This window comes from Myotis brandtii, unplaced genomic scaffold, assembly GCF_000412655.1.
Source record: "Myotis brandtii unplaced genomic scaffold, ASM41265v1 scaffold470, whole genome shotgun sequence".
Lineage (NCBI taxonomy): Eukaryota > Metazoa > Chordata > Mammalia > Chiroptera > Vespertilionidae > Myotis > Myotis brandtii.
Genome location: NW_005367953.1, coordinates 2,440,092 through 2,454,762, shown reverse-complemented (window position 1 = coordinate 2,454,762; position 14,671 = coordinate 2,440,092). Strand labels below are relative to the sequence as shown.

The 14,671-nt window shown below is 44.9% G+C and overlaps 1 protein-coding gene across 4 annotated transcripts in view; it reads right to left on the bottom strand.

The window, feature by feature from the left end:
• The window catches only part of MARCH3 (membrane-associated ring finger (C3HC4) 3, E3 ubiquitin protein ligase), a 105,340-nt gene that overhangs the window by 27,447 nt on the left and 63,222 nt on the right, over positions 1-14,671 (bottom strand). For all 4 annotated transcript variants that reach the window (XM_014547321.1, XM_014547322.1, XM_014547324.1 and 1 more), the window contains 2 exons: positions 8,874-9,117; positions 5,539-5,743 (listed from right to left, as the gene is read on the bottom strand). In XM_014547321.1, the coding sequence (XP_014402807.1) occupies positions 5,539-5,743; positions 8,874-9,061 (393 nt within the window). In that variant the 5' untranslated portion in view covers positions 9,062-9,117. The remainder of the gene's footprint in view (positions 1-5,538; positions 5,744-8,873; positions 9,118-14,671) is intronic.

The window sequence follows — 14,671 nt, the reverse complement described above, 5'->3', positions numbered from 1 at the left end:
TGGTGAAGTGTTTGCCTGCACAGTGCTTATGTTCCCGAAAGCTTGACAAATACTAGCTGGGCCTGAATCTTTCTGATTTGGCCCGATCGCCCCACCCCCACCACACTTCTCTCAGGCCTGCCAGGCACTGCACTGTGAGGGGCTCCTGCCACCTGCCTTTCCTTACAACTGGAGGGAAGACTGATGACTGCGTGGGAGAAAGGACTGTCAGAATCACCACATTGCTGTGTTGCTCAAAGCAGTGTTGCTAGTTTGTATTATATAAAAGCCCTTGTCCAACGGAGTCTGTCTTAAACTGTAAGGGCAAGGGGTCGGTTTCTTTGATTTATAATCATAGGCCAAGAATACGATATATGGCTTGCAATGGGAGGAGGGGAGGTTCTCCATCCATTTATATAATGAGCAAGTGCTTCCTGGTTGTCTGTCACATGCTGTGAAGAGGGGAACTTGCCCGCCTTCCTTCAAGGAATGGAATAGGTGGTCCTCATGCCTGGGAATCGCCTTGAATCAGTTTATACCCCCTATACTGTCATTTCCTAATTACCCCAATGGTACGAGGGCTTGCTGATGAAAATAAATACTCTGAAACCACAAGCTCATATTTTTACTTAAATGAATATATTAACTTAAAAAAACCCAAAAGCTCACTACAATAAGAGTCGAGCAATGTCGCCACCTGAGTCTGATATGTATATATTAGGAAGGTTTAAGTGAAGTCTTAAATGTATTAACTAGCAAGTGCCAAGGCACAAAGTGACTTCTCAGCAGTTCAACTCTGCTCCCTGCTGTGTTGCTGGAGATTACACTGAATCCAGGGCACGCTTTAGGACCAGCTTCCTCCCGTGACTTACAAAAATAATCATAAATAAAGCGTTTGAAAAAAATCCCCCATCCTCATCTCCCTAGCTTTACATCCCATTATTCTGAGTAACTGATGTGTGTGAAAACACTCCCTTTCAATTCAGCTAAACCTCTGATTCACAGGGAACAACTTTTAAATTGTTCATACGATTCTTATCAGTCAGCGGGGTTTGCGTCAAGGAAACAGAAATACGAAAACCTAATCACTCCGCCTGTGAACAATCACCGCGTCTCCCTGATTGGAGGAAGGACAGGTCCTGGGAAGCCTTTCCTCCAGATTTCCACCACTTCCTGGCTGTTTCATTTTAATCACGACCTTGTGGAGCTGATCTATGACTTCAAGTGTTTGCCGGGCAAGGCTGGGTGTTACTGATACACGTCTTAGGAAAAGCAGTTACTCCCATCACCAGAAACTGATGTTGCAAGCACGCTATTTGCACATAGGAAGATGGACTTCCTTGGCAACCTGCTCAGTCAGATGTGCAATCACAGCTGCAGGCTGGAGTCAAGGCACACGACTTTGGGAAACAAGCCATGGTATTTTTATTGGTTTGCTCTATTTTACCCTTATAAAGGAACGGTATCAGAGTTCAACTCAGAGAAATGAGGAAAACTGAAAATGAGCAGGAAGGAGACTATAAAACCGCCCAGGCTGGTCATTCAGGGAATCCTTTTATGGTTAGTGCATGTCTGTTGACTGCCTTCTACCAGGTCATTATTCTTGGGGATAATTCATCTCACAAATTGACACATCACCAACAGAAAATATGTAGCCTTCACGAGAGGCATGCTAGCTGTGCCAGCTGTGCAGAGAGGAAACACATGGGTTATACCTGCTCTTCCTTCTTTCTATGTACAGTTTGAATATTTTCCTTCCAAGCTTTACCTGATTGGATGCAGACCTTATGAGATTTATATCAGCTGGACTGTACAGGACATTTACCCATGTCTAGAGAAAACCAGATGATCCAGATGTAGCTCTTGGGTTGAAACTAACTCTTGTTATACTGGCTTATTTAACAACAAGAAAATATTTAGGGCAATGAATTTACCAAAAGAGACTAAAAAGATGTAGTCTGGCCATGTAGGTAGGCAGGTAACTAGACACACACTCACACAAACATGCACACACAATCATCTTGAGGTATAAATTATATACCACACAAAGTATCCTTTTATTGTTTGTTAATTCCTACCTGAGGATGTTTTTTCATTGACTTTTAGAAACAGTGGAAGGGAGGGAGAGTGGGAGGGGGAGAGAGAGAGAGAGAGAGAGATAAAAGAACATTGATGTGAGAGAGACACAATTGGTTGCCTTCCACACACACCCCGACACCCTGACTGGGGGCTGCGGATTGAACCTGCAACCCAGGTATGTGCCCTTGACTGGGAATCGAACCCAAGACCCTTTGGTGCACGGGACACTATAACCATTGAGCAACACGGGCCAGGGCATACAAGGTAGTCTTTTAAGTGCAGAGCGAATTTTTTTTTCCTCAGAAGACCTATAGCCTTGGACCTTCAGCCTTATAGAGCCTTATAGAGACCAAGGATATCAGGGAGAGCTCCTAGCTCATCTTCCTTCATACTTCAGCTCAGAGAAACTGAGCCACCCCACCCAGACGGTCAGTGGTAAAGTGGGGAGGTGATGCTCAGTTTGGACATGCTAATAAAAACCAGCCCATTGCCCTAGCCGGTCTGGCTCAGTAGACAGAGCCTTGGCCCATGGACTGAAGTGTCCTGTGTTCAGTTCTGGTCGATCCCCAGCCCCAGTCAGGGTACATGTGGGAGGCAACCAATTGATGTGTCTCTCTCACATAGTTGTTTCTCTCTCTGTCTCTCCCCTTCCCTTCTACTCCCTCTAAAAATCAATGGAAAAATATCCTCGGGTGAGGATTAACAACAACAATAACAACAAAAACCAGCTCATTGATTCGCTATTATGAATAGAAACTCACTCTTTTGTGGGGAGGGAGAGGAAAGACTCTATGTAGCAGCCCATGTTTAGGTACCAGGTTCCCAACCTGTTAAAAATGAACTTCCAACTGCTGGCTGCAGAGAGTTCAGGAAAGGAAGTGAAGGAGAAGTGTCTTTGGAATAGTGGTGTTAAAGAGGATCAAGGGACAGGGTCAGTGGGGGAGGTAGGAGGGGGGAAGGAGTATAAATGCTGATGGAAGGAGGCTTGACTTGGGGTGGTGAACACACAATACAATATACAGATGATATATTAAAGAACTGTACATCTGAAACCTGTATAATTGTATTAATCAATGTCACCCCAATAAATTCAATAAAAAAATGGAACAAAAAAAGGGGGGGATAAAGGGCCATGTTGAATGAGGACTGAGTTACTGAAGAGTGGGAGTCTGAGGTGTTAAAGTAATTCCAACCAATGTTAACGTCTGGGTGCTGACAAATAAAATTTATAAATGACTTTTCCAACTGCTTCCTCTAGCAACAGGAGCTGCTATTACCACATCGATTTTAAAATTAAATGTTATGGAATTTTCTTGCTTTAATGAGAAGGCAGACCTGACTGGTAAATAAAGTAATGATTAAAGCAATTAAAAGAGTGAAAATGAGAAACAAAGTAACAACCTTTAATGCTTCACCCAAATTGGCAGGTTTTGATGATTTACTTAACAGATTCATGTTTATCTGGAGGTAAACGTACTGAGAAGCAATGGTCACTATGATAAACCCTTCCTGTGGTGAGGGGGAAAGTCAGTTAGTAATGTCATCTGTTTAAAAATCTCCCTGCACCTGGTTCTCATTTGTCCTCCAGCTGAGAAACCAAAGACAACTTCTTTTTATTGCTTGTGGTCAAACAGCAAGTTCATCTTGCCATGGGATGATCAAACGGCCAGCCTCCCCCGGCTTGAGAAGGTTTGCCTTTCACTTTCAACTTGTTCAATCATCATTAACTCTGAAAAACGTCACATTCCATTTGTGCAATGAAAATTTCACCACCCGCGACCGTTTGGGTGAAGTTTTTGTAGGCGAAGCCCTAAATCTTGAAGAGCACCTCACACATTCTCAAGGTCATTTGCCTTGTTTCCTCATTTAATGACAGTCGCCTAAGATTCTGGAGTCTGTCTGTGTCCCGACAGACATCTGTGTGGATAGGTTTCCTTCTCTGGGAGTCAGTGGGTTCCCTGGGTGATACAACACGGGTGTAATATGAGAAAACGAAGTTGTGTGCATGTGTGTACATACACACACACACACACACACACACTCCTTTGTTATATAACACCCATAATACCCTGGGGTTTTTCCCAAGCAAAAGCCAAGTCTTCTTTACTGGGAGGTACTAGTAAAGCAGGCCATTGGATGCAGCCCACTGAAGCAGGGTTTTCTTACTGTGGGGAGCCAGCTTGCCCGGGGAAGCTGCCATATCAACTTGGGGAAGTTCCCAAAAGTTTCTAGAGAGGGGAAATAGGCTTCTTTTTAAATTTTGCCATTGGGCTTGAGAAATCTTCATCTCCTTTGTTTATTATTTAATTATATTCCCCCGTCTGCAGAGAAGTTCTGACATGTAAATCCCAGTGAATGTGGCAGAGGGCCAAATCCCTGATGGGCAAGCTATAAATATGAATTTCTGAGAGTGGTTGTCAAGCAGCAAGATGGCTAAATTAAGAGGTCACTTGATCCAGAGTCTTAAAAAAAAGCATAGAGTTTATTGGGGCAAGTCAAATAAATTTGTGCCATTTGGCAAGCAAGCCATCGCTAAAACAGGCCTCAGTTTCAAGGTCCTGATTAAAATTTCAAGGTCAAACCCAAGAGAACACATATGCAGAGCTCTCCAGAGCCTTGAGTGCCAAGGCGCTAACACACTGTTTTAAATAGTCCTCCAGAAGGGCTTCTTGATTTCCAGCTTTAGTTTAATGCCAAAGTTGTGCTGGGCCAGCTGTTAAAGTAAGGAGAAGGATACTAGCATGTCTGGATTATAGGCACATTGTCTTGGGTCTCTTTCATAATGTATTAGAATATTTATTGTTGCCAAGATCCAATTTTTAATTGGCTGGTAGAAATCGAGGGTAGGAGAGAGGGCAAAATTAGCCCAATGATATTTTCCAATTCCCCAGCTCATACAAGACCAGACCCTTGGTCTAAAGAAGAATCATGTGGCTCCTAAAACATAAAAGAGAATGTCCCACCATTTTAACCGTTGGCTTGATAACACCACCTTTTAAGAAAAGAGATTCTAATACTAGGTTATTAATCGAAAAACACTTGTATAAATTTCCTGGGAGAGATTGAAAAAAAAAATTCAAACACTTGTATACCCAGTATTCTACTAAGTGCTTTATAAACATTAACTCATTTAATCCTCATAGCACTTCCAAGAGGTGAAGTAACTTACATAGGTCACGGAACTATTCAAACCACTATGCAGCAATACTTTTTCATAAAGACCTTTCAGAATACACCCATTGATTGGTTGCTTCTCCTGTCTCCACCTCAGGGAGGTCAACTTTCTACTGCTGCTCCTGAATGAGCTAGTGAGTTCTCTCCGTCTGTGTCACCTACGCACGCACACACTCTCACACACACTCTCACGCAAAGCTATTTCCGTGCTTCAGTGAAGCTGCACAGGGTTTGTGATCTGGGCATAAAAGCAGACATCATTTGCTCATTAGAGCTAAGTTTTCGGGACGTGCCCCAATTACTGACCTCCACTAACGGCCTGGGTTTGCGCTCGACTGCAAACCTGAAGTGGCAGAGTTCACAGTAGCTGGTGTTTGAGGATGACAGCCAGTGCTCCAGGCAGCTCCGATGAATTGTCCCCAAGGTCCCCGTACATTCACATGGAGAGAGCAAGTCCTCTTGGCTGCTGCCCTCGTGGCAGATCCTGCACATCGGCCGGTCATTGAAGGGGCTGCAAGAGAGGAGGGGCACCTACTGGTCACTGGGCTAAAAACCACTGCCACGCGGATGGTCCTCTGGCTCTGTGTCCTTCACCCCTCCCCAGTGGCAGCTGCTCAGAAAAGACAACTGCTTTAAAACCCGAGATCTAGCCCTAGTCGATTTGGCTCAGTGGATAGAGCGTCGGCCCAAGGACTGAAGGGTTCCGGGTCCTATTCCAGTCAAGGGCACATACCTTGGTTGCAGGCTCTATCCGAGGTGTACGGAAAGCAACCAATCGATGTGTCTCTCTCACATCAATGTTTCTCCCCCTCCCTTCCATTCTCTTTAAAAAGAAATGGGTAAGGATTAACAAAACAAAACAAAACAAAACAAAACAAAACAAAACCCTAGATCTACACTTGTACTTGGCAGTGGGGCCAGTGCCATGGTCCTCCAGCATCTACTTTTGCCAATACAAAGAAATGGGGAGTGGTCCAGGACCAAAAGTGAGTAAAAACAAGCAGCATGCTATTTTTGCCTTGGGTACAGACGTAATCCAGGCAAACACCAATTAAAAAATAAAAACCATCCCTCGCCATTAAGGACAGAAATTGCTTTGAAGTGATACCAATTGTAATTTCTGGACAAACTGTTTTTAAAACCTGGCCAGGACACTTGAATACCCAGAGGTTCCTTTCATTTCTGCTTTCAATGGGTGTGAGGCTGAGAAGAGGGGAGTAAACTGGCTGCCAACCCCAAACCGCCACACAGAAGGGCGGTCTGAGCCACAGCACAAAGCTGAGTAGCAGGACTTTCGTAGGATGCTCTCTGGGATGTTAAGGACACTAAGCTGAAAGCGAGTAATGAGAGGACACCTTTTACCGAGGTGGCCTCTGTCTAGAGCTCTGCCTTTAACTTGAAAAAAATCACCCGTGCATGTTTTGTGGAGGCACCTGATATAGTGGTTCGTGTGGCAGGCTCTGGCATCTAGTGGCCTGGGCTCGAACACCAGCTTGCTACTTACCAGGTGGCCAGCTTTGGACAAGTAACATCATCTCTCTGTACTTTAGTTTCCTCATCTCTAAAATGGGTATAGAGAATGGTGCCTTCCTCATATGGTGATTGTGAGGATGAGAAAAGATAATCCAGATGAGAAGCTTAGAATTGGGACCAGCTGAGTTAATGCTGTTTTCACTCGTAGAAAAATTCAGGTCATGGAAATCAAATAACGGCCAAAAACCAGCAGCCATTGGAAGGGTCAAGCAAAGATGACCTCACTTCTCAGTGGATACGGTGTCCTGTATCCACTAAGAGGACTATCTCTTTCTGATCGACATGTTTTTATATTGCTCAAACTCTCCTTTATTGGGCATTAGATTTTAAAGTATGTCATCATTGCATGTGCCAACCTGAGGACCAACCTCTTTACCCGCTCTCCCCTGCCTCTTCCTGTCCCCCAAAGATGAGAGTGGCCACCACTCTCTGACACCATCTTTGGTCCAAATGGAAACAGTCATAGACACACTGCCATTTCCGACAGGCCTTTCCAGGGATGATCCTGGGAATGAGTGAAAGCTAAAAGGGGATTAAAAGAGAAAAGGACCTCTTTCTCACTTGCCCAAAACACTCACTCATGCTCAGGGGCAGGACAATAAAAGTTTAAAGAGTTGACTTTTTCTCCCTCTTTATCAACGGCCTCCTTCATTCACATTGAGCCACTTGCATGAGCCACTTCTCATTTACATTACTACGTGATGAGAGAACACATAAATTCCACACACACACACACACACACACATGCACATACACACACCGGGGCTCACAAGTCTCATTTTAGTGCTGTAGACTGTTGTTCCCAATCAACCGAAGTGTTTGATGCCTGCAAGGGTGACAGGTACACATCAGCTATCTGTCTCAGTTCACAGATGAGCAATGATGCTCACTGCCTCATTGTATTCTGAGTCCTAACAATTGTGTAGAAGCTTCTCAAGAGGTAGAAAAATATATATTGACTTCCTTCCCCTCCATGACTTCCCTTTGCCATAGCAGCACAAATTGAAAGTACATGGACAATGTTTATGACATGCATGGATGTGTGAGTCCATGTCTGGCGGACACCACGTCCAGGCTGAAGGCAATAGAAAATGTGGCAGTGGACCAGCGGTCGTGCTGCAGGCACATGCTCAGATCTGTGGACCTGTATCTACATTGGAGGGGTTGGCTAAATTGCTCAGACCAAGGTATGTGGTCCAGGTGTGAGTGACAGACCCACATTTCAGGGTTAGAAGAGTCAGCCCTGATATCAGGAGGCAAGTCCAGTGCGGATATACATGTTACATCCATAGGTCAAGTCCCACTTACCCATTTTGAAAGAAAGCTGGAGAAGCCAGGGTGTACTTATTGGCCAGGCAGCCTGTAGCTGTCAATCTGTCACTGGGCAGCAACAGCACAAGAAGAGACCTCCAGGGACAAAGTATTGGCCTGAATAAGCCACTTCTGGGCTGTTGAAAGCCTTTAGCTTTGCTTTGGTTCATCACTCAGGGGAGACAAGTGTGGGGATTTTAACAATAGTAAATTTCATAGGGCAGGGTGTGTATGAAGGATCATGGGGGGCCCATGAGGAGCAAAGGAGGGAGCAATAGAAGAGGTCCCCAAGGGGGATGTGCCAGAGAAGAGACATGCCCAGGAAGTGGCCCTGGTAAGTGCTCCTATCAAGCAGTGCTGATTGGCATGCACACCAGGAGTAGCACTTCAAAGGTTTTACCCACAAATCCAATTACTTTGGCTCAGTCACCTGAAATCAGTGCCTCCTTCATTCTATTCTAACATAGGGTTATCTTTGTCACTGCCTGGAGACAATGAGTGTAATTACTGTTGCAATGTCAAAATAAATGTAAAGCAAGGGACTCTGTCTTGTGGGATCCTTCCCTGCCCGGCTCTCTGCAAGTGTGTCTTTAAGCGAAATTCGTGAATTTTAGCTTATACCCTATTGCTATAGAAACAGAACTTGTGTAGTCTCCCCGCCCCCACCCTCTCCCCTACCACCTCTCACCTGACACAAAGACCTGAGCACTAATTACATTCCCCTTTTTTCCCATCTGACAAAGGGTCCTTCGGATCAATTACACGTTCATTTATTTTAATGTTAATTGTGGTACTACCTCTGGGTGGCAAGAGTCCGTACTACTGTTGACAGCAGCTGCCCGTCCTTGGCCGAAACTTGCATGACATACTGTGGCTGCCCATTCACTAGGCTGCCACAATCCTCCACAGTCTTCACCAGGGGCACAGTTGAGCTGGTGCAGTCTGGCAGCACTTCTGGCAGGTGACTGCAGCGGCTGGTTGTCATGGTAACAGACAGCAATTACTCTGCTAATGGCTTCCGCATTCATACAGGATTTCCATCTAAGAGAGATCAGAAAACAGTTTACTTGGGCAGGGTGGTTAATAGGAAATGGAGAATTACAGGCTACCAACATCATCGTGTCATTATTTAATATAAATAACAGGGGTAGCCTAGACGTGGCTCATTATCTTGTTACCATTTAATATGCACGCGCACACACACAGAAGTCACAAGAAACAGTGGAGGTAGCTCTGAACAAGACAGCGAGCATGTCAGCGTACATAAACATTAGGATCCCTGCTCTGGGAGAGAGGAGGGAATGATGGCTCCAAAGCTAGATCGGAAGAGAAGATAAGCAGCTCTCCCGCTCTGCACCAGAGAAGCAGTAAGTCTTTGTTGACACTCTCTAAAAATTACTAGAATCATTATTACTGATCGCAACTATTTTATTCTTGGAAGCAATTTATTCCCCATGCAGTTTCATTCTAAGATACTAAGATTAATAAAAAGAGAGAGAGAGAGAAAAAAATAAAAAAAAATCTGGCCAACTAACACCTTGTAGGACAATATTTGCCAAACATGAATCATTGAATTAATGTACAACCATTCTGACTTTTGCTATATCTCTGCTTATAATACAACTAGAGGCCCTGTGCATGAAAATCATGCACTGGAGGGGAGGGGGGTCACTCAGCCTGTCCTGTGCCCTCTCGCAGTCTGAGACCCCTCAGGGTATGTCCACCTGCTGGCTTAGGCCCGATCCCTGTTGGCAGTCAGACATCCCTTTCACAGTCTGGGCTCTCGCAGTCCTGGACCCCTCGCTCCTTACCACCTGCCAATAGCGGAGGTGGGAGAGGCTCCCGCTACTGCCGCTGTGCTCGCCAGCGGTGAGCTGGCCCTGTGGGAGCACACTGGCCACCAGGGGCCAGCTCCTGCGTTGAGCGTCTTGCCCCCTGGTGGTCAGTGCACATCATAGCAACTGGTCGTTCTGTTTGGTCGATTTGCATATTAGGGTTTTATTATATAGGATTATCTACTTATGTCTTGAAAATTAACCTCCCTTAAAAACTTAACCTATTTTCTTTAGTCTTAAGTAAAGTTATTAATAAAATGACTAGTTGGATGATCTTATTACATTTTTTTCCTAATAGACATTACAATAAATACACTAGTATTGAGTTTTGTTTATTTATGTACTACCTAAAATCTATGGACACTGCATTGTCATAAAGGAACACATAGGAGTATGGAAGAAACTGATAAGTGAGATCTCTACTGCCTATTAAAAATAATCCATTCTTACCCTAGCCAGTTTGGCTCAGTGGATAGAGCATTAGCCCACAGACTGAAGGGTCCTGGGTTAGATTCCGGTCAAGGGCACATACCTAAGTTAAGGTTCCCCAGCCCTGGTCAGGGTGCGTGTAGGAGGCAACCAATCAATATATCTCTCTCACATTGATGTTTCTGTCTCTCCTTCTCCCTTCCACTCTAAAAATCAATGGAAAAATATCCTCGGGTGAGGATTAACCAAAAAAACAAAAACAAAAAAAACAAAACCCACAATAATAATCCATTCTTAATGACAGCCTTAGCTCCCTGACACATAGTCTATCATGCAAACTGCTAGGAATTCCGTTTCTGATCTGTGTGGCATGGGCTTGAATTTGACCTCAAGTTCAAGGCAGTGAGGCCCACTGGAGTAAGGAACCCCACTACATACAATATTAAATCTCATGTGATGTGTAAGAAATAGAGGGCTTTCTAGTGGAATTATTTATGTCTAAGGGTGAGATGACATAGTTTCCCAGTCCATACAGGCCATTTCTGCTCAGCCTGTTCCCCTCAAGTTTCTGAGCCCGACACGACCTAGATAGAGGCAGGGTTGGTTGGCAGATGGAGTTCATGGTCAATAACCAGTCTGAATGGTCAAGGCCCCAAGTCTAAATGAATCTTCCCCCCGAACCCTAAGAGAATTTTTGAAATTCTTGAAAAGGTTGTTTGCTCCCAGATATATGTCTCTACTTATTACACTTTACTTGACTCCTATAAGTCTGGAAAACAGGATCTTCCCAATTTCTAAAAAAATGTGCACCAACTGGACATTCTTAGGATGAGAATGTAGTGTTTCCAGATGAACTGAGCTGACACTGTCCCTCCCAACAAGCACGTGTCAAGCAGGCCTGACCACCAAAGACAACGGATGGGAATGGAATCCTTTCCTTGTTGCGGAGGTGTCTGGCTCAGCACGCGCCCTTTCCTGTGCTCCTTGGCTGCCACGAGTCCTCTCAGGGTCTGCGGTCTGGCCTCTCCAGGAGCCTTTTGGAACCTCAACAGGGCTGTGAACACCAACTCTATTCCGAGTCCTGAGATGGGGGAAGAGGCAGGGCTGCCATTGTCATGACTCTGGTGGGCTTCTCAACCACCAGGTACTTACTGAGCATTCAAGGAACATACCTAAACAATCAGCTAGTATAGTTTTGCTTTTTAAATAGGAGTTGTTGTTGTTGTTGTTGTTTTTTTAGCATCAGAAAACCAGGAAGTATATGCTATGGAAAGTACAGAAAAGCACAAAGAAAACAATAAAACTAACTCATAACCTCACCACTCAGATAATCACAGTACACTTTTTGGGTGGCTGTCTTTTTAATTTTTGGCAGAATTGGCAGGGTGGAGTGGATGTGCAGCTGGGGCCAGATAATGTGGTTTTTATTTTATTTTAACTGAGTTATGGTAGCTCTCAGGCCACAGAAAAAAAGGATGTTCAAAGACCGTCTTCTAAAACTATGTCTAATCCTACTCCCTTGACTTGCCCTTATAAAACCCCATTGACATGATTTTAAATTCTCATGATGCCTCACAGTCACAGAGTGTAACTTCCTGGCACAGCTCTCTTGCTTCACAAGGCAGCCATAGATTAAGAGCCAGGGGTGTCTTGGCAGGAAAAGCAGACACAGTGACCTTCTTGCCGCATGGAATCATTATGTCTGGGTGCACTTTGAGCGTCTATTTTGGGGTTTTGCATAATTCCAACTCAGAGAGCCAAACGCGTCCTCCCTACACTGGATGGAATCGGAAGAAGGCGGAGGAGGGATGCACAGAGTGAGACCATGAGACCAGGGCTGTCAGTGCTTAGGTCTCTCAGGCGCATAATGCCTCCAAGTTCATTTACTTATAACCTAGACTAAGTCCTCATCAAAGGAAGTAGTTCTAAATGCATAACCTCATTTTGCAATGAAATACCCTTAAAACAATTCTAGAAAGCAGCGTTTCCTTTAATCTTATTTTATATCTGTAATTTGACTTCTGGACGATGTACTTCAGTTCACTTCTCTTCTCAAAGGCATCAGGGCTATTATCAGCCATCTATCTCATCAGTTTATTCCATTCACAGTGGGCGCCAGGCACTGAGTTGGGCAAAAAGGAACACAAGGCTCCTCTACTTTGCCTTCTCCTGCAAGCAAGCCCTGACTCTTTCCTTGTGCATCTCTGCAGAACCCTGAGCCCAACTTAGGACCTGGCTGAAGTGAGACTCCAGTCCAGCATGCACTGAAGGGCACACCAGCACATCCATTGACCAGTATAACCTTGAGATTCTAAGACTGGCATATTGAATCTCCACACTTCTAAAAAAGCTGTCTTTTCTCTCTCTTTTTTGCTCAATCCCTCTACCCCCACCTCCTCCACAAAAACAAAACAAAACACCCTGTTTCTTGAGTTGAAAATGGAGTGGAAGGAATCACACAGAGCATGGGCACCTTTGATCATGGTCAGGAGGGCTGAATTGGTGCCAGCCCCAAAGGAGTGAATCTAATCATTGGCTCAGGTGGAGGAGCATAGAAGGGAACATGTTCTCCCCAATCTCCATCAAAAGGAAGCCCAGAGGCCTCGATCCAGACGTGGGCAGGAGTGGGCCCTGCAGGCTGCGTGTACCAACTGGCATGACTATTGCACCTGGGGCAGTGACAAATGGCCCCTGCATTCCCCTGTCTCATTCAGAGCCACCTGGGAAAACAGCAGGCTATTGCCTGGATGCGAAAAAGAGCTGAGCTGTGGGTTTGTAGCCCAGCGCCTGGTCTCTCACGGATCTTTGTGCAAAATTTCAAGCACCATTTGACCACTTTCTTATCACTACTGCTGCTCTTGTGAGAAAATGTCTTTCTTGTCTACCCAAGAATTCTGCTCTATGGGATTTCTTAGGACAAAAACATGCTGGGAGGGAGTGGTGTCTGTATAAACTTGAAACTTCCAATTGCACTGGTAGGATGGGACCTTTGTTGGTCAGACTATACACCTTGATAATTTCTTACTCAGGCTGAGAATAAAACATAATTTGGCCTGGCCAAATTCAGCAGCACACAGTGGAAAAAGGTAGATGAGAGGGAAACAATAAAAAAGGAGGGAGGGCTAAATAAATGAAAGCCTGGTTAGACAATTGTTCCCCCCCGCCCCAAAGACAATTCTTTGCTCTGTATTTTTGTGTGTGTGTCAATTGTTAAGACAAAAAGGGCTGCCTGTTAAACTTGACCCCTTTAAAGGACAGAGTGCAGGTTTTACAAAAGCAAGAACCCAACCAAGCTGCAGATAATCGCTGCTGCATTTCTGAACAGGCTGCCATTGTAAGTGATTTCCATGGGAACATGACTGGCGTTACGAGGATGTGTCCAGAGGTCAAGGGGGAAGGGAAGGGAAGGGAAGGGAAGGGCAGCCCTCTTGTCTCAGCAGCCCCTGGACCCTCCATAAGGATCACAGAGTTATGGGAAAAAGTGCTGTTCTTTTTTTGTTGTTGTTAATCCTCACTAGAGGATATCTTTTTCATTGATTTTTTTTTTTTTAGGGGGAATGGAAGAGAGAGAAAGACAGAGAGAAACATTGATGTGAGAGAAACACATCGATTGATTGCCTCCTGCACACACCCCAACCAGAGCCTGGGCCGGGGAGGAGCCTGCAACCAAGGTATGTGCTCTTAATCGGAATCGAACCCGGGACCCTTCGATCTGCAGGCTGTCGCTCTATCCACTGAGCCAAACCGGCTAGGGCTGGTTTTTTTTTTTTTAATTTTTATTGATTCCAGACAGGAAGGGGGAGGGAGAGAGAGAGAAACATCAGTGATGAGAGAGATTCATTGATTGGCTGCCTCCTGCACACCCCCCCCCTCCCCGCAATGGAGATCAAACCTTCAACCCAGGCATGTGCCTTAAATAGGAATCGAACCATGACCTCCTGGCTCATAGGTCGACGTCCAACCACTGACCCATGCCAGTCGGGGAAAAAGCTCTGTTCTTAAAGGTAGGACACCAACCCTGCACCCTGGTTCACTACTCTCGAGGGTAAATCACTCTGTCTCTCAGACTTTGCTGAGATTTCTTGCACATTTGAAAATAGGGTACTAATACTTCCTGAGCCACTCATCTGAGGCCTAAAATAACATGATACTTGTGAACGTGCTTTGTAAATTGCAACAAGCCCCACACAGTGAAAGCTGTATTTTATTACTACGTTAAGCTTAATTTCCGCTCTTCTTCTGGCCTGGATGCATCTCGTTTCTGATCCCCATGGCGGGTTGACTCCTACAACACTGCACCTTTTTTTTTTTTTAAATTTTTTTTTTTTTTT